This window comes from Microcaecilia unicolor, chromosome 4 (assembly GCF_901765095.1).
Source record: "Microcaecilia unicolor chromosome 4, aMicUni1.1, whole genome shotgun sequence".
In the NCBI taxonomy this organism is placed as follows: Eukaryota; Metazoa; Chordata; class Amphibia; order Gymnophiona; family Siphonopidae; genus Microcaecilia; species Microcaecilia unicolor.
Window position 1 is genome coordinate 288794566 of NC_044034.1, and position 22937 is coordinate 288817502.

Genomic DNA, 22937 nt, shown 5'->3' on the forward strand with positions numbered 1-22937 from the left:
ACAATGTGATTTTCTGGATTTAATTTGTGATGTGCTATCTCTCACTGTTACCAATAACCTACCCTTCAATTATGGGCTGCTCATGTCTTTGTCAGTGGGCAAACTTACAAAATCAGCAAGGGATCAAATACTTATTTCCACCACTGTATATGTTTGCTTAATCTTACTATGTCAGACATGTTCTCTATGTAATAACAACTGTTATCTAATCTGGTATGGCGAATGCCATAACGATACATTGTAAGCCACACTGAGCCTGCAAATAGGTGGGAAAATGTGGGATACAAATGCAACAAATATATTGTCCAGTACGATCAATGGTTGTGCTATGTTGCTGGGTGTAGGGATTTACGTTGGGTAAGCCTTTTTGAAGAGGTTGGCTTTTAGTGGTTTCCTGAAGTTTAGGTGGTCATGGGTTATTTTTACAACTTTTGGGAGTCCATTCCATAGTTGTGCACTTACGTAGGAGAAGCTGGATGCGTAGGTTGCTTTATATTTAAGTCCTTTGCAGTTTGGGTAATGTAAGTTTAGGTATGATCATGATGATCCGATTCTGTTTCTGGTTGGTAGATCTATTAGGTCTGTTATGGATCCTGGGACTTCGCCGTAGATTATTTTGTAGACAAAGGTGCAAATTTTGAAGATGATCCATTCTTTGGGAGCCAGTGCAGCTTTTCTTGGAAGGGTTTGGCACTTTCGAACCCTGATTTACCAAATATCAGCCTGGCAGCTGTGTTTTGGGCGGTCTGGAATTTTTTAGCGAGTTGTTCTTTACATCCTGCGTAGATTGCATTAGAATAATCTGCGTGACTTAGGACCATTGATTGTATTAGGTTTCGAAAGACTTCCCTGGGGACAGAAGGCATGTGGCAAACACCCATCACCACCTTTTTTTTTTTTTTTTTTTTTTTGCAGGAGGCCAGGGGCTCAGCTCACATGAGAGGTTAGGGGGAAAAAAATTCCAAGTCATACAGGAAATGAGACCTGGAAACTCAGGTCACATCAAAGACCAAACTATGGGTCACAGAATGATGAAGCCCAGGTCAAGAGGAAGATAGAGGGCAGGGTAGAATTAAATATTTGGTGAGCTCTAGGCAAACAGGGTGGTGGGGCCTCCATCATAATATAAATACATTGTAAAATTCTCACAAATGGGGGCCCTGCACGGTTCCAACCAGCAGAGGTGGAAGCAGCAGTTATGAAGTACTGCTCACTGATTGCAACTCTGACTGGAAGACAGTGAACAATAGACAAATGTCCACATGGTGATGGCTCTAGTCTCTCCACCCCCACCCTCCCTACCAGCATTTGACTTACCAGTGAAAAAAATCAGACTTGGGAGTCCCTGAATTAGAACAACTAAGAGGATACCTCCTAAAGGCTTAGGCCCCAGACTCATGCCTGGTTTGCTATGCTTTAATCCTGCTCTGTACAGAGGGTCAAAAATAGACAGAGGCAAAAGGCAGGAAACTCAGCTCTGGCAAGAGATGAGCCCAAAACTGGATCACACAGGTAGGAGGAATGGAAGCATGAGAAAGCATGCTGAAGGTAAGGTAAGGCCAGGTACGATAGGGATAGACAGCTCCCAGTGCTGTAGAAGGAACCCAACTGCTGTCCTTGGTGGGTTTGATTATATGGCTCACTCTGTAAAGTTGAAAGCCTCTTGTTCAGAACCTTACAGAAAGCTGCTTTAAAGTGCACCATGGCCATGCTTCCTTTGTTCTTTATTAAAATTTGACTTGCATTTTCATTTACAATATATAATTCTCTCTCACTCTCTCCATTTAATAGGTATGGCTAAGGCTGCACTCTCACCCACAGCTTGTCTGAGATGGGTGACTATACAGTTCCTTGTCTAACTGATGACGATGAGCCCGCTCTGATTTTATGCCACTGCATGCAGGGAAGTGAAGTTCTGAAGAACTATATCTCCTTATATATAAGGGGTAAAAAAAAAACAACAACTAGGATCATCTCAGATTGCTCCCCCCCACCCTCCCCAAATGCCCCAGACCCCAGACATGGAGCTATATGGTCACCATAAGTCAGAGCCAGTCTCTTCTTCCTGCTGCTCAGGAACAAACAAACCTCTCCATGCCCAGTGGCACCAACACAGTTCTCATTTTTCGTACCAAATCTCAGACACATGGTGTGTGTGCAACTCCTCCCCCAAGATACAAATGTAAATACCCCCCAAAAAAGAACAGAAACACACTGCTGAGCTCAGCCAAAACAAAGGCAGCAAAATATTCACCACGTTATGAAAAACCACTTACCCATCTCCAAAAAGAAAAAAATAATAATAATCACAAAAATATACAAATTAAACGTTATACAAAATATGGTAAACATGGTCTCTGCCACTCTGAAGCCTCTCTAAATGGCTATTCTTAGGGAATGTTACGCAAATAGTTTTATAAGGAACAGGGTCTTTTGTCAATGAACCCCAATGATCAAAGGCAAACATGGGTGTTACAGGCCATCAGTGCCAGACTAGCGCCCGGGTTTGCTTGCGCCCTAGGTTCAGAGCCAGCGCATGCCAAACAAGGTTGCTGCTCCCGCGTCACACCCTACACCAGCTCGGAGCTGGCATTAGGGTTTGGCAGGGCATTGGGGAGGAATAGGGAGACCGTGTCCTTCATGCATTTGTATGCTTCCAGCCCCCCCCCCCCCATCAACACAAGGGCCTCTGCCCCCCCCCCACTCCCACAACACAAGGGCCTCCAGCCCCCTCAAACACAAAAATGGCTGGAGGTCTACTGGATCCCCAGACCCCCCTCCCCCTCCACATGCAAAAGCCCTCCAAACAATAAAAAAAAAACCCTTGGTGGTCCAGTGGGACCCCTACTAGCCCACCCACCCAAGGGCTAGCCTGGTGGTCTAGTGCACCTCCTTCCCCCCCTCCTGTGAGCGCCGACTCAAAATGGCAGCATCCTGCTTGCCCTGTTCTCTCTTACATGGTACTGAAGCCCCACCCAGTACATTCCAGGATGCATCAACCTGGCAGGGTGGCACCATTTTGAGGCAGACCTTGTCCAGGTATGAGGGGGTTTGGGGTGCACTAGACCACCAGGCTAGCCAGTGGGTGCGTGGGGGCTAGTAGGGTCCCACAGGACCACCAAGGTTTTTGTTTTTATTGTTGAAGGGGAGCTTTTGCAGGTAGGGGGGGTCTGAAAGTCCACTGGACCTCCAACCCCCATCGGACCTCCAGGCCTTTATGTTTGGTGCTTGAGTTTAGGTTTGACAGGTTCAGGCTTTTTTTTTTTGACAGCCCAGACCTGTCAAACCTCTGCGGGAGAAGTACCCCTACAATCAGTGCTAATAACATGCATAAATCTGCATGTTATTAGCAGTGATCATTGGGGAGCTAGTTCCCCGCGTTGTTCTGGTGGTATTTTTCCTTGTGCTATTCAGAACTGTGTGGGGAACTGATCATCAGCCTGAGGAAGCCCACAACCAACCAACTGTAGTACTTCAAAGCCCAAGGTGTCAGCACAATGCCTCTCCAGGCTTGGGTCTCCAAGTCTCCACCCATCACACTATGTGAATTTAAGATGAAATGGGCAGGAGGGAAGGGTACTTCAGAAAGTATGAGCATTAAGAAACAGGTGCTGCAGAAGGCTCAGACCACATCACAACCTTCTAGATGCAGGAAATAAGGTTGGCTTCAGCAGAGAAAACATCATAAAGAGGTAGTCAGTCTTTTTGCTCTTTAAAGACTCATGCCTTATAGGCTATATAAGCCCAAGTCAAAGGAGACTGCTTATGGAAGCCTATCTCAGATAATGAGACCTTACAAACCCAGGTAACTGAGGGCAAGGGCAGACCAAGAACCCGTATGGAGACTGGGAGGAAGGTAGGCCAAGAGTGCAGAAGAGGCAAAAGGAAGGTCAATAGCTGGCCATGGGGTGTGGGAAGAACAGGTGGTAAGCCTAAAGTTGGAATGGGGAGGGGACAGCAGGCTGGAAACATGGAGGCAGGCAGGCCTGGAAAAGGAGCAGGAGGTAGGCCTAGAAATTGTACTAGGGGTTGAGGTGAGGAGAGAGGATAGGGTTACAGAGAAGAGCAGGAAGGATTAAATCTATAGCTTGCAGGGAGAAGGAAAAGGGGACAAGAAGCATGTCTGGAACTTGCCTCTTAAACAGGGAAGACTTGGTTCCCAAAATTAACTCCCACACTGAGCTGCTAGAAGATCTGGTCTACCTTATGCCAGGTGTCTATATTTCTTCCCTTCATTTTACTTGATATGGTGGAGGTGTATCACTACTCCAACATGTCAGTGTTTTAAACAATTTGTGCAGTCACATCCAGGGTGAAGGGACTGGTTATTTACATACACTGCAGCTAAACTTCTAGAAAGGAAAGGAGCACAGCAGCAAACCTCTTTAGGCTTCATAATGAGGTCATAGAGGGGGTAACTCTATAACTGTGCATCTATATATATAGGCACATATTTTATAAAGGAACATAGGCCCCTACTTTCTTTATAGAATACTAGCATAACTGGGTAGATAATACGTGTAGGTACGTGGGCCTAAGTGCTGGTGATACACATGTACCTTACAGTATTCACAGTCCGCCCATCTATAAACTACACACTAAATAAGATAGGAGCGTAGTTACAGAATAGTGCTTAGGTGCACTTTTGTACATACATGCATATGTGCTGTTATTGTAATCACTTATGTGCATGTTAGCCTCTACTTTATAGAATTACCCCCATAAGGCACAGGGAGATAAAGTGACAAGCTCAAGATCATATACACAGACAGCGTTAGACTGAGATGTGATCCTCTTCACCGGCGTCTTCTAGCCCCACACATGTGGATTGAAGTCCCTTTGGTGAGAAGAGGTGTTGTGTAAACATGGAACATGTGGAGATGCTGCTGGTCTGCAACTCATCTCATGGCATTATTTACTAGAAACACATCTTTTATTACTATCAATCAATTACTGCATAGAAAAAAAAAAGAAGACAGCACTCAGGACGTGTTCTCTCTGAACAGGAAGACTGATTATTATTGCCTGGTTCTGGGGTTTACCCACCTATTTTTGCCTCATTTATACACCTTCTTCCCTGATACAATTCAGAGAACATCTACAGATGGTATAGCACTTTCCGTACCGCTGCATGTCACACTCTATTTCAGCCCTCGATCAGGCAGCTCCTGCTACCACCCCTCCCCAAGCAGGGTTCATTGGTCAGTTCATCACATAAAGCTTTCTCAAATCAACAGCTCAGATAGTGCAACACCTGCCCCATGTCTACTGTCAGGGCTCAGAGTGTGGCTCAAAGCAGCCCAAATATACCCAGGTGACCAGTGCCATTAAGCTTTATACAAAGAGAAGACTTGTTCATTAAAGCTAAAGATACCATATGGCTCCAGGTCATAAGGGACAGGCTGAGCCAGCTCTGAACTTGCCCTAATCATGCATATCATTTCCATGTATTTCCCTAAGAAATTCAGAACTACAAATTCATGCATGTACTGGGGCAAAAGCAATCTGTCCCTGATAACCTGGAGTCTACAGCAGAGTGAGCATCCGTTATGAAGTACTCTTTACTCTTATAATTAGTGCAAAGAATCAGTCTCTCCTCACCTGGCACAGAAGGTCAAAGAGTGTCCCATGAGTCAGGGGTGCTTCCATCCACAAACCACACACATATATGTAGGGGATAATGGGGAAAATCTTCCATCATGCATAAGTGTGCACATGAGTATGCAGACGCACACGCACACACAAATACAATCAGGCATATGCAACCAAACGTGGATGTGGAGACAGAGAGACACAAGACAAGAAAGCAACACCACCATTATTTCAAGGGCTAGCATGCAACTGTCCTTTTTACCTCCTTGCAAGGATTCTGGGAAAAGACTGCTGCACTAAGACGAGAGGCAGTGAGTGAGTTTCACTGTGTAAACAAGAGACAAATGGCTTCTGTTCCCTGACTTCCTTTCTTTTTCCCCAGATTGTTAGACCAACAGCTTCATCTAAAAAAAAAAAAAAGTTAACTTCCCCCTCCCCCTCCCCACATACAGAGAAAGAAATGGAGTAGGGTGCACAGCTGGCCATGGTGCTGTCACTGTTCCTGCTACATGCATGGAACCCTACCGAACACAAACAATGCAAGCCAGGTTTCAGCATATCACCATAGTCCTTCCAGAGGAGACTTGCACTGAGGTACCAAGACAGGCAGCAGGTGGAGCCTACCTAGAGCTGAAGTGTTCCCTAGCATTTCCTGTCCTCTTCAGTAAAGAGGCAAGAATTAATTGTTCCACAGTTTGTTTTAAATATCAAAAAGCAAAAACAAATCAGCAGCAGCTGTTCAATATAAGCTCTCTGAGTAGAAACGTCCCAGGAAAGGGACAGATACTGTTAATATATATACTTATAAAAATCACAGCACTCCTCAGAAGCCGGAGTACTTGTGAGAGGTGCTGGTGGTCTGAGGAGTAGTGCTGGTCCATCCATGGCAGGGTATAGCCTTGCTCCAGCAAAGTCCTCTACTGCTCTTCCATCCTAATGGAGGAAGGCGAAGAGAAGCAAGAGTTGATAAATATTGAGGTTTCCTGCTGTGAGCGTGGTCATCCTGCCTGCCAAAGTCTGAAAGCCATAGTGTGTCTCATGTCAGACAGAATGGTCCCGGGGACTCTGTAGTCGCTGGAGAGAATTGGAGCTCTTTTCGTTCAAGAGGCTAGTGGTCTCATCCGCTGTTCCTTCATTCTTCTCTGCTGTGCTGGTTTCACTCTCAGGGGAATGGGGGTTGCTGTCCATACGGGAGGTCATCAGTCCATTCTGATACTGCGTACGTGTGATCTGTGTGGCAAGTGGAAGAAATGGATCACAGAGGGACCCTCTCAAGCACACAACCCCAAGAGACAGAAGCACAGACATCCTCAGCAGAAAATCATAACTTGCTCCCTTCCGAACTCTGCCCAGTTACAGGAATAAACTGAGAACAAGGAAAACTAAGGTCTAAATCCCACTTCTACACTGTGACATTGGGAAGTCACTTTTGATCCAATTTATTGAGGCTCTTTCTCCTACTCTGTCTCTGTTGAGGGGGGATACAAAGCTTAGTAAATCAGACCCATTATCTACTGCTGCTTCAGGTAGACACTAAGATTGTGAGCTCTTTGAAACAGGGGATTACTGTACCCAAATTAGCCGCCTTGTGCATTATTTAGAAAAATAGGCTAACATCCAAGAAACCAAATTCAGGTTGGTCTTCATTTCCCCACCACCACTAAGGTCCCTGAGTGTCTATTCCATGTATGCATGAATTCTGTCCCTGTCTTAGCTCTGGCATCTCCACTGAAAGTTCAAGCTAAGCATTCACCAGCCCTGTTCAAAAACAGATGCACACATTTTTTTTCCTGAATGCAAAAATAAAATTTGCTTGCCATTAGCCAAATTCTTCTGAGTTTTATAAAATTGCATGGATGGAGGCAATTCCTTCAGTTTTTAATGGGTGGTGGACTAGTCACTACAGGGGAGTTTCTAAAGGAACTTGAATGTGTAGAACAGCATTTTACACTCAAGTGGGCTCTTGTAGAATTGCCCAGGGGTAGATATACATACAAAAGGGGTACACAGACACACAGTACCTATTTATACATAGCTCCTATTTCTATGCAACATATGCACAAGCATTTTGGGGGGGTGAAGAATAGGTGGAGCGGAGGTAGGATTGGCATTAATCTGCTTAAGGATCAATATTCAGCATGATTTAAGCAGGCAGGAGCTCGAGCAGCGCTTACTTGGGCAGTGTTGCTGAATATTGCTCTAACTGCCACAGCACAATCTGGGCAGTGCCAGGTCAGTCCTGGGAGCAGAGTTGGGGTGGACCTGAAAAATATGCAGTGTTGGTGCCTACATACCTAACTGGGCAGACAGAACCACATAAAAATCAGTCCTATCTTTGCCCGGTTAGGTATGCAGCACTCAATACTGGCTGGCACCCAGGCCTGCCAATGACCCGAATATTCAATACTGGTTCGGCACTGATTATCCAGGTCTAATTCAGCTGGCAGGGTCAGCATTTAAAAGAAACACTGACTACCACTGCCTGAATATTGGCCCATTACTTTATAAAATACATGCAGAGATGCAATTTCTACCAGCACATACACGCATATTACTACACTTACCTCAGTACAGGTGTAAATGTGTGCACCTCCTTTCTCCTGGGGTAATTTTATAAAATCACATAGGAGCTCTATTATAAACTTAACTCTTCATAAGAGCAATTCACACTGTGCTGTCTGTACTTCCCAACAGCTCCCTTCAGAGGCTGCACACTTGGAAGGGAAGGAAATGCTCAGTGTAAATCAGGCTTTGCAATTTTTGCATACTACATTAAATTTGTATCATTAATATACAGCAGGATTCATTCAGTTTATAACAGACTTTAGGCAAAAGGGGAGACATCTGACAGATGAGATTTAAAGTGCAGAAGTACTACTACTACTACTTAACATTTCTAGAGCGCTACTAGGGTTACGCAGCACTGTACAATTTAACAAAGAGAGACAGTCCCTGCTCAAAGAGCTTACAATCTAATAGACAAGTGAACGGTCGGTCCGATAGGGGCAGTCAAATTGGGGCAGTCTGGATTCACTGAATGGTAAGGGTTAGGTGCCGAACGCAGCATTGAAGAGGTGGGCTTTAAGCAAAGACTTGAAGACGGGCAGGGAAGGGGCTTGGCGTAAGGGCTCAGGAAGGATGTTCCAAGCATAGGGTGAGGTGAGGCAGAATGAGCGGAGCCTGGAGTTGGCGGTGGTGGAGAAGGGTACTGAGAGGAGGGATTTATCCTGTGAACTGAAGTTACGGGCGGGAACGTAAGGGGAGATGAGGGTAGAAAGATAGTGAGGGGCAGCAGACTGAGTGCTTTTGTAGGTAAGAAGGAGAAGCTTGAATTGAATGCGGTATCTGATCGGAAGCCAGTGAAGTGACCTGAGGAGAGGGGTGATATGAGTATATCGGTTCTGGCGGAATATGAGACGTGCAGCAGAGTTCTGAACAGATTGAAGGGGGGATAGATGGCTAAGTGGGAGGCCGGTGAGGAGTAAGTTGCAGTAGTCCAGGCGAGAGGTAATGAGAGCGTGGACGAGAGTTCGGGTGGTGTGTTCAGAGAGGAAAGGGCAAATTTTGCTGATGTTAAAGAGGAAGAAGCGACATGTCTTGGCTATCTGCTGGCTATGCGCAGAGAAGGAGAGAGAGGAGTCAAAGATGACTCCGAGGTTGCGGGCAGATGAGACGGGGAGGATGAGGGTGTTATCAACTGAGATAGGAAAGTGGAGGAAGAGGAGAAGTGGGTTTTGGTGGAAAGACGAGGGCAATGAATTTGGGGAACAAGAATAGATAATGAAATGTTAACAAAAATTAGGAAAACTAAAAAACATTTGTCAATGCTAACAATGGGTGATTTCAATTACCAAGAATATCAAAAAATACGATAAGCTCTTCAAACGAGTTGCTGGGTTAATTTATACAGCTAAATTATCACCACCAATATTTCAAAATATATTTAAAGAATCTATCTCAATAACAAGTGGAGGAAAAAAATGACCTTAGTGAAAAATGCTCACAATCCTTTCAACATACATATGTACCGAGCTGGAGCTTACATAATCATCGGCCAGAAAAATCTCTACTCATTCAGTATCAAAAAGCATTTTTTCAAATGCATAAAATTAAAAATTCAGAGCAACCCAATAGAGGTAACAAATTCCCACCTTCAAACTAGTATCACATATGCCAAAATAGGTCAAAACACTTAAAATTAAGAAAGAAAAATATTTAACTTTCTATATCTCTGTTACAAGTGTTTTAAATCTTCTCTCAACAAGGGACTCTTTTGCAAACTTGCTACTTCATAGGAACTCAGACACCTCTGGATTCAGAACCATTTTGACAGCAGTTGGTACCAACATAACACCCATTTTTACAAAAGATTCCACAGGTGATCCAGAAAAGTACAAAGCGGTGAGCCTAACATCAGTGCCAAGCAAAACGGTGGAGACTATTACAATGACAAAAATTACTGAACACATAAACATTTACTGGGACAGAGTTAAATCTGCTGTATTTTTGAAAGGTGTGGATAAAGGTGAGTGGTTGATATAGAAGACCTGGCTTTTCAGAAAGCTTTTGACAAAGTCCCTCATGAGAGGCTCCTGAGGGAACTGAAAATTGCCTATGTTCAGTTTATTCTTGCTATACACTGCCTTTCTTGGAAAAGGCAGTAAGTGAATAAACAAATCTATGCATGCAATGAGATAGGAGGCAATATGTCCTGTTGAGGACTGGGAACTAGTTAAAAGATACAAAACAAATTAGGGTTAAATGGCCAATTCTCTCAATGGAGAAAGGTGAATAGTGACGTACCACAGGGACCAGTGCTTTTTAACATATTTATGAGTAGAGAGGTGTGGTAGCCGTGTTAATCCACTTTTAAAGGTAATCAATAGAAATAAAATAGAACATGGAAAAGAAAATAAGATGATACCTTTTTATCGGACATAACTTAATACATTTCTTGATTAGCTTTCAAAGGTTGCCCTTCTTCGTCAGATCGGAAATAAGCAAATGTGGTAGATAACTGTATAAATAAGTGAAACATCAAAGCATCTCAGTGACAGTCTAACAGGGTGGGGGTGGATAATGCATGGGAACATCAAAGCATCTCAGTGATAGTCTAACAGGATGGGGGTGGATAGGTGAAAGGAGGATGAGAAACAGAGCAATACAACTTTATGGTTTATAATGGGCTAGAAAACCCAGATCTTTGTAACATATTTATAAATGATCTGGAACTGGGAACAAAAGGTGAGGTGAATAAATTAACAATACTATTCAAAGGTTGTTAAATTGCATGTGGACTGTAAGAAATTGCAGGAGGACCTTGGAAGGCTAGAAGACTGGGCATCCAAATGGCAAAAAAAATGTAATGTGGGCAAATGCAAAGTGATGCACTTTGGGAACAATAACCCAAACTAAAGCCACACGATACTAGGTTCCACAACAGAAATCATGATCAGGAAAAGGATTTAGGCATCCTCATGGCCAATACACTGAAATCTTCTGCTAGGTGGTGGTGGTGGTGGCTAAAAAAAAACCAAACAGAATATTAGGGATTATTATGAAAGGAATAAAGAATAAAGCAAAATGTCTCTATATCGCTTCATGGTACAGAGAAGGGCAACAAAAATTATTAAGGGGACGGAACAATTCTCATATGAGGAAAGGCTAAAGAGGGTAGGGCTCTTCAGGCTGGAGAAGAGATGGCTGGGGAGAGATAAGATGGCTGGGGAGAGATAAGATGGAGGTCTATAAAATCTTAAGTGGAATGGAATGGGAAAATGCAAATCAACTGTTATTCTTTCAAAAATTACAACAACTGGGGGACAATCAATGAAGTTACACCGTCGAACATTTAAAAGAAATAGGAAAAAATATTTTTTTTTCACTCAATGCATAGTTAAAATGTTAGACCTGAGGAAAACCACTGCTTATCCCTGGAGATAAGTAGTACAGAATCTTGCTACTTCCTGAGATTCTGACCTCTGTTGGAAACAGAATACTGGGCTAGATGGACTGGTCTAACCCAATGTGGCAACTCTTATGTTCCAAGAACAGGTAGATGCAATACACTCTGAATGGGTTGTTACCACAAAACCAGAGGAGATACCTGGGTGGATTGGTAACAGGCACAAAAAAAAAAATGAGTGAAGGATACAGGACAAACCAGGGAAAGGGAGGGGGAGTACTTGCGGGTTGTTTCTATATTTATTCAATAAATAAATACCTATTTTAATTGTTTTTTTCATAAGGGATATTTTATTAGTTTTTATCGGTTAAAAACTAAAATCAAAAGCCCTAGAAATAACTCTACCTTTGTATAAGACATTTATTGGATATCTAGAGAATAGGTGTGTGGGGGTGGGGGGGAGGGATTCAGTTTTGAGCATACATCCCCAAGAATGAATCTTTGGAAAGGTGCAAACAAGAATAGGGGACAGAGGGGCTTACATATGCTGAAAGACCAGCCAAACTATAGTTACTGACACCAAAAAGATGTTTAGAAGGAGATGATGTACTACACAAATATATCGAAGATGATAAAGGGATCTCACAGTTGAGGAAAGCACAATAGGGAAGCATAATGGCTACCCAACAGAGAAGTGAATGGAAAATTATGTATGTATATATCATGCTAGCATGACTGGCTGTGTTCACATCGGGCTCCCAAATTTCAGGCTAAATAACACACTATTTGTTATTTACTGCTCAAATTCTTACATATTTCTGCTCAGTATATGTCGGGTCACCGGCCCTGAGTTAATTTTGAGTTTTCTTTCCTTCACTTAGTTTAATTTCATTATTCTGATTGGATAAAAACAACTTCTGTCTCCCTGCACTCTACAAGCAAGCAGCCTCTCCCTATCTCAGTGACATGCCACCCGAAGATAAATGTATCATGAGAAACTGGGATGAAACAAGTGAAAACACATTAAACAAAATAGAACCACTCAAAACAAAAACAAAATCACAAAACAACCACGTCCATGGTTTAATGACAAACTACCACACATGAAGAAACTCTGTAGGAAACTTGAAAGAGCATGGGCGAAAAACAAAACAGACACAAACAAAACCATACGGAGAAAAGTCATAAGAACACACACAAACAGCATAAAGAAAGCGAAAGCAGAACACTATAGTACATATATGAACCCGACCAGACCAATACAAAAAAAATATTTGAACTCATGAACTACTGAAAACCCAGAACATATTGGCAGCAACTGAAATACCAACTGCAGACGAGCTTGCACAATACTTCAAAAACAAAATGACAAACACAAGGTCAAACCTTGCAAAACCACAAATAATCACCAGAGACTACCTACAGGCCTGCGAATCACACGACAACCACACCGCAGCAGACAGAATATGGACCACGTTCAAACCACCCCAACTAGACACAGTAAAGACACTATTGACAAAATATGCGCATGCATACTGACTACTTGACAAATGCCCCAATTACATGATGAAAAACCCAGCACACTGGTTCTTCGAGTACCTCACCAAACACATCACATACATGTTTGAAAGTGGTCAATTTCCAACAGACAAAGGTGACATAGTACTCACACCTATCTCCAAAAATGCTACCAGCAAGATCAGTGATATCGCAAATTATAGACCAATAGCCTCAATACCAATACTGACCAAAACAATAGAAGGTCTAGTAGCACAGCAACTAACGGAATACTTGACAAAATTCTCAATTCTTCATAAATCCCAATCAGATTTCAGACCACAACACAGCACTGAGACGGTCATAACCACAGCGACAACGGAGTTCAGAAGCATAATATGCCAAGGACAAAATGTATTACTACTACAATTCGACATGTCAAGTGCGTTTGACCTAGTAGACCACACCACACTAATGACACTGCTCAATAACATAGGAATCAGCGGTGCAGTGGCAACATGGTTCAATGGCTTCCTAAAGACCAGATCCTACATTGTAAAGATGTCCAACCAAACATCAGCTTCATGGATCTCTGAGTGCAGGGTACCACAGGGATTGCCAATATCACCAATACTGTTCAATATAATGATGGCGGTGTCACTCGGAAAAAAACTGGAATTAATGAGTTTCAACCCATTTATATATGCAGACGATGCCACCATCTTCATACATTTCCAAAACAATATCACAAACATACAGGACAAAATAGAAAAAAAAAGGATCGGTCCGTATGGAAGAATGGGCAACAACTTTCAAACTCAAACTGAACAGGGACAAAGTCAAATTCCTAGTACCATCCAGCCCACACAACCCACATCCTACCAAAAATTCACAATCGACCAACAAACATACCATATCGAAACACAACTTAAAATACTAGGAATCATTCTCGACAAACATCTAACACTGGACAATCAAATATTAGCAGTAACATCAAAATGCTTCACAACACTATGGAAACTGAGAAGAAACATCACAAATCTCCAATTCAGAAAAGAAATGAAAACCTACTTCTTCAAAACATTCTACAGCTAATCACAAAGATATTGTCGCCTTCCTTTCAAATCTACCTCTTCAAAAACTATATGAAAAAACATCACCAAAACTTTACAACTGAGCACAAAAGCTACCACTACCTTTTCCAAATCTATCTCTTCAAAAACTCTATGAATAATCACATGAACTATAGATGCCCTCTCCACATTGCACAACACTATTGTAACTCCACCAAAATGTCAATTGTAATCCACTTTGAACCAAAATTTGTTTTTGGATAATAGTGGGATATAAGAATGCATAAATAAAAAATAAATAAAATAAAAAGTAACTCCCAAATTACAGAATGGCCTGAACTATCAACTACAAAACTGAAAGTAGGCTGAGAACAGCCCCAACCTGAAAGAGCCCTCAACTTTGTCCACCACAACCTAGCTAACATCATAATAGTAACATGAAAAAACACTTCTCCTTCTAAAAGGAGATCCAAGCTAACATCCTCCAAAACTGTCTAAACATTTGCTTGCGTACAATTTACAAGCTAATTCATGACAATAAACGTACATAAAATAGTTGTGATCATATATTTTTATATCATCATGGTGATAAAATAGAAGGGCAATAAAAGAGAAGAATGTGGAAACAAAGACCAGCTGATGACCAGCTGGAAGAAAAACTGAAAACTCAGTTTAGAATAGACTGACCACAAGAAAGCTTTTGATAACGCCCCACACTCTTAAATAATTACTTTGACATATACAAGTGTGACTCCTGGATTGAAACGTTCACCATGAAAATGCGACAAACTACAATTCATTCATAAAATAAATGTTATGAATGATTAATTGAACATTCTACCATGTTATCTGCTCTTGAGCTTCAAAGTTTTCTTATTCTCATTCAACTATCTCCATTTTTCTTAAGAGCATCTCATCCTGATCACATCTTTCCTTCTCTGTATTATCCTGCTACTCCTCTTCCTCCACTGTGGACATTAATCCCAATCCTGGTCCTACAAAGTAACCTTCAGCCTATCTATGCACATCAAACAGTAATCTCTCATTTCTTCTTCTCTCCGTCTCTCATACTTCCTGGGCAATATATGGTCTGTTTCCAACAAGCTTGCTTACGTTCACGAGCCGCTCTCATACTATTATCTTCTTGCTTTAACTGAGGCTTGAAGACTGTTTCACTTGGTGCCCTCTGTCACGGAGGCTGCCTTTATCCCATATAACTCACCTGGTTGGTTGTGGTAACCTATCAAGTGATATCAAATGCAAAAACGTCAACTCCATGGAAACCTGAATGCGGAGTTCCACAAGGATCACCGCTCTCACCAACTCTTTTTAACTTAATGATGATACCATTAGCCAAATCGCTCTCCAACCAAGGACTCAACCCATACATCTATGCAGACGATGTCACGCTATACATCCCGTTCAAACAAGATACAACTGAAATCACAAATGAAATCACACACAGCCTCCAAATAATGAACTCATGGGCGGACGCATTCCAACTAAAGCTCAACGCAGAAAAAACACAATGTCTCATCCTGACCTCACAATACAACACAAACAAACCCAATACCATAAATACCCCAGACTACACCCTTCCGGTCTCAGACAGCTTAAAAATTCTGGGAGTCACAATTGACCGAAATCTCACACTCGAAGATCATGCGAAAAACACAGCAAAGAAAATGTTCTACTCAATGTGGAAACTTAAAAGGATCAAACCTTTTTTCCCAAGGGAAGTATTCCGCAGCCTAGTACAATCAATGGTGCTAAGCCATCTAGACTACTGCAATGCCATTTATGCCGGATGCAAAGAACAAATCATTAAAAGGCTTCAGACCGCTCAAAACTCGGCAGCGAGACTCATATTTGGAAAAATGAAATACGAAAGTGCCAGATCCCTAAGAGAAAAACTACACTGGCTTCCACTAAAATAACGAATTGTGTTCAAGGTCTCCACCCTGGTCCACAAGATCATTCACGGGGAAGCCCCAACCTACATGTCAGACCTAACAGACTTGCCTACTAGGAACGCAAAAAGATCAGCACACACATTCCTTAATCTCCACTACCCTAACTGCAAAGGAATAAAATATAAATCCACATACGCGACCAGTTTCTCATACATCTGTACCCAGCTATGGAATGCACTACCGAAGACCATAAAAACAACGCAAGACCTATCTATCTTCCGAAGGCTACTGAAAACAGATCTGTTCAAGAAGGCGTACCATAAACATCCATCTTAAATACTAAATAATAAGACTATACACGACCTAGACACAACCGAAACCTTATCACTTGACTGACTAACCTCTTTGCCATTAGTGAACAAATACTATCACTACAATCCTTATGTCAAATATGGTCTCTCCATAGTCGATGACCTAATGTATGTTATAATCCAATTATCACCCAGGAACCTTCATGTAATACCATAATGTATTCTTCTTTACCATGTATGTATGTACACGGTATATATATATATATATATATATATATATATACCATGAACTGTTCCACGTATGTGATGTTCCATCTAAGTTACCATGTATGTATGCACCTTAACGCAACACCATTTGTAATTTTGTTACCCGGAAATGGCAACCGCCACTATGGCAAATGTAAGCCACATTGAGCCTGCAAATTGGTGAGAAAATGTGGGAAACAAATGCTACAAATAAATAAATAAATAATAGTATTGAGCTACTACTTTCTCTTTCCTCTAAGTTTCAGACTCTTCTTCCAAGCTATTCTCATTCTTTTTCTTCTTTTCATGTCCATTCTATTTGCTTATGTTGGTGATTTCAAAGCAAAACACCTTGTTAATCATCCTTTTTCTAAATATGTAAAACTCTGGGGTCGATACATAGACGATGTGCTTCTTCTGTGGCAGGGAAGTGAGGAACATCTCAAGACCTTTCATGACTGACTTAATGAGAGAGATATTAATCTTCAGTTTAAGATGTCTTTTTATCAACACGAGATAGCGTATATAGATATTTTTATCTGTAAAGGCATATATAGTTTTAGTCCAACTGTTTAAACAAAACCTACAGATAGGAATAAATACTCACAGTGCAGTAGTTTTCATAATAAGAGTTGAAGAACCATTTACCCTATAAGTCAGTTCCTTCGGTTAAGAAGGTTATGTACAGATTTGCAGAATTTGAAAAACAGGCAGAAATTAGGATTGACAAGTTTAAAGCCAGGGAATATCCAACCAAATGCATTAACGAATGCTATATGAAGGCTAAGGGAGAGTCTTTTGAACAATGCTAAGAGAAAATTGACTTGGGGAAAATCTACTGCTTATTTCTGGGATAAGCAGCATAAAATGTATTGAACGTTTTCGGGATGCTGCCAGGTATTTGTGACCTGGATTGGCCACTGTTGGAAACAGGATGCTGGGCTTGATGGACCTTTGGTCTGTCCCAGTGTGGCAATACTTATGTACTAAAAAAAAAAAGGATCCTGGTATTGTTTGCACTCTTCAATTTTCAACACTGTCTCACAGCATTCAACAGATTATGAAAAAATATTGGCAATTGCTTATTAATCATAAGTCCTTTAGGAATAAGAAGCTTACTATAGCTTATTGTAGAGACAGGAACCTTGGAGACAGATTGGTACCATCTGCATTACCAGTATTGCCACTGCCACATGCTTTGGTCATTACCCATGTAGCAGATATTCTGTTTGTAAGATCTCGATGTCTGTTTCTGTATTCCAACATCCCTTGTTAGAAAAGTGGATAGATGTTAGACATTTTTCAAACTGTAAAACTGAAAATGTGGTATATCTAATCATGTGCCCGTGTACACAGCAGTATGTAGGTAAAACAAAAAAGAAAGTTAAGACCAGGTTATTAGAGCATAAAAGCTGTTTGAAAAGGTACATACTCACAGCTCTTCTGGTTCCACAGTGTCTTAAATACAATCGGTTTTTTTTTAAGAACTCAATTTTGCGTATTTAAAGTTATTAAAAGTAACTGGCGTAGAAAATCTAAGGAGAATATATTATTACAAGTTGAACAAAGAATGATTTGATTTGAATACAGTTGCACCAGCTGGTTTTAATTGTGAATTAGACTTGAGGGTCTTTCTGTGATTATGTAGATTTTTTTCTGTTCTGCAGTACTGTTTTTTCCTCTATTATATTTTTTCAATATATACAGAAAAAGGGAAGACAATTTTCTGACTATGGTTTTACACATGCAAGTTGTTGATAATGTATATGTTCAAAATTTAAGCCTGGATGATATGTGTTTTTAATTTTCATTTTTACCATATGGCACATGATTTTATTTTGTTGTCCACATTAATATATTTTTTATTTTCCTCCACTATTTTAACTTTTTATGTGTTCCCTTATGTATAATACAGTCAGTATAGCATTCTTAATTGATATATCTACTTATGGTTTTTGTCTTATCTTAACATGTCTGTCAGCATCACGCTCTATATTTTAATAGCATGGTTTGTTGCATCCATTTGCATAGGCTCTCTTAGCGCTCTTTTCTCTGAATTTAACTGTGACGCTACATTCATAGCATACATTTGTACTTTTTTGTATGGCATACATTATTACCTTTGTAATGTTTTTTTTTACACAGTTCTCTATTATTATTAATTATTTTCCTGGAATCCAATAGGTTACAAGATTGGAGACAACATGGTTTTACCAAAGGTAAATCGTGCCAAACGAATCTGATTGAATTCTTTGACTTGGTGACCAGAGAATTAGATTGAGCATGTGCGCTAGATGTAATCTACTTAGATTTCAGCAAAGACTTTGACATGGTTCCTCAAAGGAGGCTGTTGAATAAACTTGACAGGCTGAAGTTAGGACCCAAAGTGGTGAAATGGATTATGAACTGGTTGATAGATGCCAGAGGGTGGTGGTTAATGGAATTCACTCAGAGGAAGGAAAGGTGAGTAGTGGAGTGCCTCAAGGATCGGTGCTAAGGCCGATTCTGTTCAATATATTTGTGAGCAACATAGCTGAAGATTTAGAAGGTAAGATCTGCCTTTTTGAGGATGATACAAAGATTTGTAACAGAGTGGACACTCCGGAGGGAGAGGAAAACATGAAAAAGAATCTGCAGAAGTTAGAAAAATGGTCTAATGTTTAGAAGAAATCCAAGGGAGACATAAGTGCTAGGCGGTGAGAGGCTGATATGCACAATCAGGGAGAGGTATTTTAGGGTGATAGTATCTGAGGATCTGAAGGCAACGAAGCAAGTGTGACAAGGTGGTGGCCATAGCTAGAAGGATGCTAGGCTATATAGAGAGAGGTGTAACCAGCAGGAGGTGTTGATGCCCTTGTACAAGTCATTGGTGAGGCCCCACCTGGAACACTATGATCAGTTTTAGAGGCTGTATCTTGGTAAAGATGTAAGAAGACTTGAAGCAGTCCAGAGGAAGATGAAAAGAATGATATGGGGCTTGCGCCAAAGGGCATATGAGAAGAGACTGGAATACATGAATATGTATAACCTAGAGGAAAGGAAAGGCAGGGGAGATATGATACAGACATTTAAAATACTTGAAAGTTATTAATATAGAAACAAATATTTTCCAGAGAAGGGAAAATGGTAAAACTAGAGGATATGAATTGAGGTTGCAGGGTGGTAGATTTAGGAGTAATGTCAGAAAATTCTTTTTTCACGGAGAGGGTAAATGCCTGGAATGACCTCCTGAGGGAGGTGGTGGGAAAAAAAAACTGTGGTGGAATTCAAAAAGGCATGAGATGAACACAGAGGATCTCTAATAAGAAAATGAATCATATAAAAAAACAAAACTGGGCTGCATGTGTTTGACTGTCAAGTGGTGCTAAGATGGCAACTCTGGCTGCATCAACTAAGGCCAGTGCTGGGCTGGTTTGTGCGGTCTGAGTCTGGAAGATTGTGACCCAGTTTAGGATGGGCTAGCAAGAGCTTTGACGGAAACTCCAGTGGTTTGGAACGTGAGGCCAGTGCCGGGCAGACTTTTATGGTCTTTGTCCCACAAATAACAAGACGAATTCGGATAGGCTGGAGAGGGCTTTGACAGCAACTCCAATAGCTGGAATATAAGGACAGAGCCAGGTGGACTTCTAAGGTCTATGTCCCAGAAACACCAAAGAAAGACCACGATCAAGTATATAATATCATGTTCATTGTTGATTTAAATCTTGAATTGATAATGAATGTGACTGTCGGGCAGACTGGATGGACCATTTAGGTCTTTATCTGCCGTCACTTACTACGTATTCTTTTTTTTTTTTAATGTTTATACCCTTCATGCGGTTTTTTTATACCATTTTCTCAGCACAGCATATTTACAATTTGTTGCGTTTATTTACACATGTTTTTGTTAATGTGACATCTGCAAGCATCAAGCTTTGCATTGGGTTTATTTACATATGTCCCTTGAGCGCGTTTGTTCAAAATCTTACTGTGATGCTACTGACATAGAGGGGCATTTTTGATATGACGTTTAAGTCCGACTTTAGATGTTTTGCAAAAAATGTCCAAAATCTGAATAGGAAAGTAGTTCATTTTCAAAAAATAAAAACATTTATCTTTTGTTTTTGAAAATACTATTTCTAACAAGGTTTTGTGATTTGAAGTTTTGGTTTTTTTTTTTTTTTTTTAATCCAAGCGAAAAACATACAAAATCAAGCCACTGGGATGTAGGAGGGGGTCAGCATTTTTGGTAGAATGGATTCCCAGACATCCCAGGAGATAAATGGGCACTCTAGGGGGCACTGCAGTGGACTCCAAAAACATGCTCCCAGGTACATATCTCACAGTTTCTCCCTTATCTTTTCTGCTGAGCCCCCCAAAACCTACCCAAAACCCACTGCCCACAACTGTACACCAATACAATAGTCCTTATGGGTGAAGGGGGCACCTATATGTGGGTACAGTGGGTTTCTGGTGAGTTTTTGAGGGCTTACAGTTTCCCCCACAAATATGACAGGTAGAGGGAGATGGGTACCAGAGCCCCCCACTCTATGGTGCACTGCACTGACCACTACACTAATCCAAGGGCCTGCATGCTGCTCTAATAGATCTGGCTCTAACATATGAGGCTGTCATAGAGGCTGCTAAATCATATTTGTATTCACATTTGTGGGGGGTGGGAGGGGACAATGACCACTGGGGGGTATTGGGGTAGTCATCCATGATTCCCTCCAGTGGTCATCTAGTCATTTAGGGCACCCTTTTGTGCCTTATTCGTTATAAAAACAGGTCTAGCTCAGAATGTCTTCATTTTAGTCCTGGACACTTTTGTTTTCTTCCATTATGGCTGAAAAACGTCCAAATGTTAGGAACGCCTAGATCCCACCCTTAACACACCCCTAACATGCCCCCTTGTGATTTCAACACACTTCTAACAGACTTCATAGAAAAATGTCTAAAAATGTATTTATTTGTTACATTTGTATCCCACATTTCCCCACATATTTGTAGGCTCAATGTGGCTTTAAAATATATTCAGGCCTCCACCAGTAGCCAATGGAACTGAACATAGTGAGGGGAGGCTCTATCAGATTTTCTCACACCACAAATAATTCTAATGGCCATATTCTGAGTAATTTGAAGTTTTCTAATTAAGGGGTTCTTTTAGAAAGCTGCACTAGCGATTCCTGCGCTGCAAATAAGTGGAAACCCATTCAATTCCTATGGGCTCCTCTCATTTGTCGCACCAGGAATCGCCAGCACAGTTTAGCAAAAGAGGCCATAAGTGTTTTGTGCATCCCAGATATAAAATAATACAATAATCGATTTTGTTCAGAATTAAAGCTTGTACTGACAACCTAAATTTCTCTTGAGTGAAATATTTCCATATACGTCTCAGGTTAGACATAAGCCAAAACGTCTCTTTATATGACCATTCAGCTAAATCTCCCATGTCATATTTTGGTCTATAATAATGCCTAGAATTTTTAATGATGATTCCAATTTGTTAGCCCATTTACTATCAGAGAACATGTCTTTGGAAGAATTTTCTTACGAGTGACCAGAAGAAACCTGATCTTCTCACTGTTAAGTTTGGTTTTGAAAATACTAATTTAGACGTTTTTGTGAGAAAAAATGTCCAAAAGCAGATTTGTGCCACTTTTGGACATTTTTCTCATTTGAAAATGAGCTCCATAATGTATGTTTGCAATTCTTCCATGTTGGTAAGCATTTTACCATTTTAACATCTTGAGTGGTTTTATTTTAGGGCAGTATACCCTTGTATGTAGGATGTTTTATTGCTGCCAGTGTTTTTATTGATCTGAAGTGATTCTATTTTTGATGACTTAACATTCATGCCAATAACCCCTAAAACATTTTTTTATTTGCTAGATTTATAACCTGTACATTGGGAAGGTCATCACAGCAATGTACAATAACTATATAAAAAAATACAAAATAACGAAATGAAAAAAAAGGGAGAATGGGGAACAAAAACTAGCTACACAAAATCCAGGAATCTCCTCAAGATACAGTTGCAGGGCAAGGAATCAAAATATATCAGTTACTGTTCATCTGATATGGGGATTCATTAAAGGAGGAAAACGTTTCAGAATCCTTCTCTTATCCTCCTGGAATTTCTTACACCCACACACCCCTGTCTCTTATTTGAAAGGTCACCTTCTTGATCTTTTTGCATATAGATTTACCATTAGCCTTATCCATATCTGATACTTCATGGGAACCAACCCTATGGTCAAATTATTACAAATTAGTATTCACCTTAAATTGGCTAGAATCATTGAAAAACACTCACCCCAAGTCCACTCTCCCTCTATTAATTCTAGAGAAAGGATTGAAATTAATGACTTCTGGTCGAACAAGATACTAAATTCATGTTCATGTCTAATTCATTAACATT

At 40.9% G+C, this 22937-nt stretch overlaps 1 protein-coding gene across 3 annotated transcripts in view; it reads right to left on the reverse strand.

Moving 5' to 3' along the window:
• Nucleotides 1–2905: 2905 nt before the first annotated feature.
• The window catches only part of CNNM4 (cyclin and CBS domain divalent metal cation transport mediator 4), a 178242-nt gene continuing 158210 nt past the window's right edge, over nt 2906–22937 (reverse strand). For all 3 annotated transcript variants that reach the window (XM_030201667.1, XM_030201666.1, XM_030201665.1), the window contains one exon: nt 2906–6822. In XM_030201667.1, the coding sequence (XP_030057527.1) occupies nt 6634–6822 (189 nt within the window). In that variant the 3' untranslated portion in view covers nt 2906–6633. The remainder of the gene's footprint in view (nt 6823–22937) is intronic.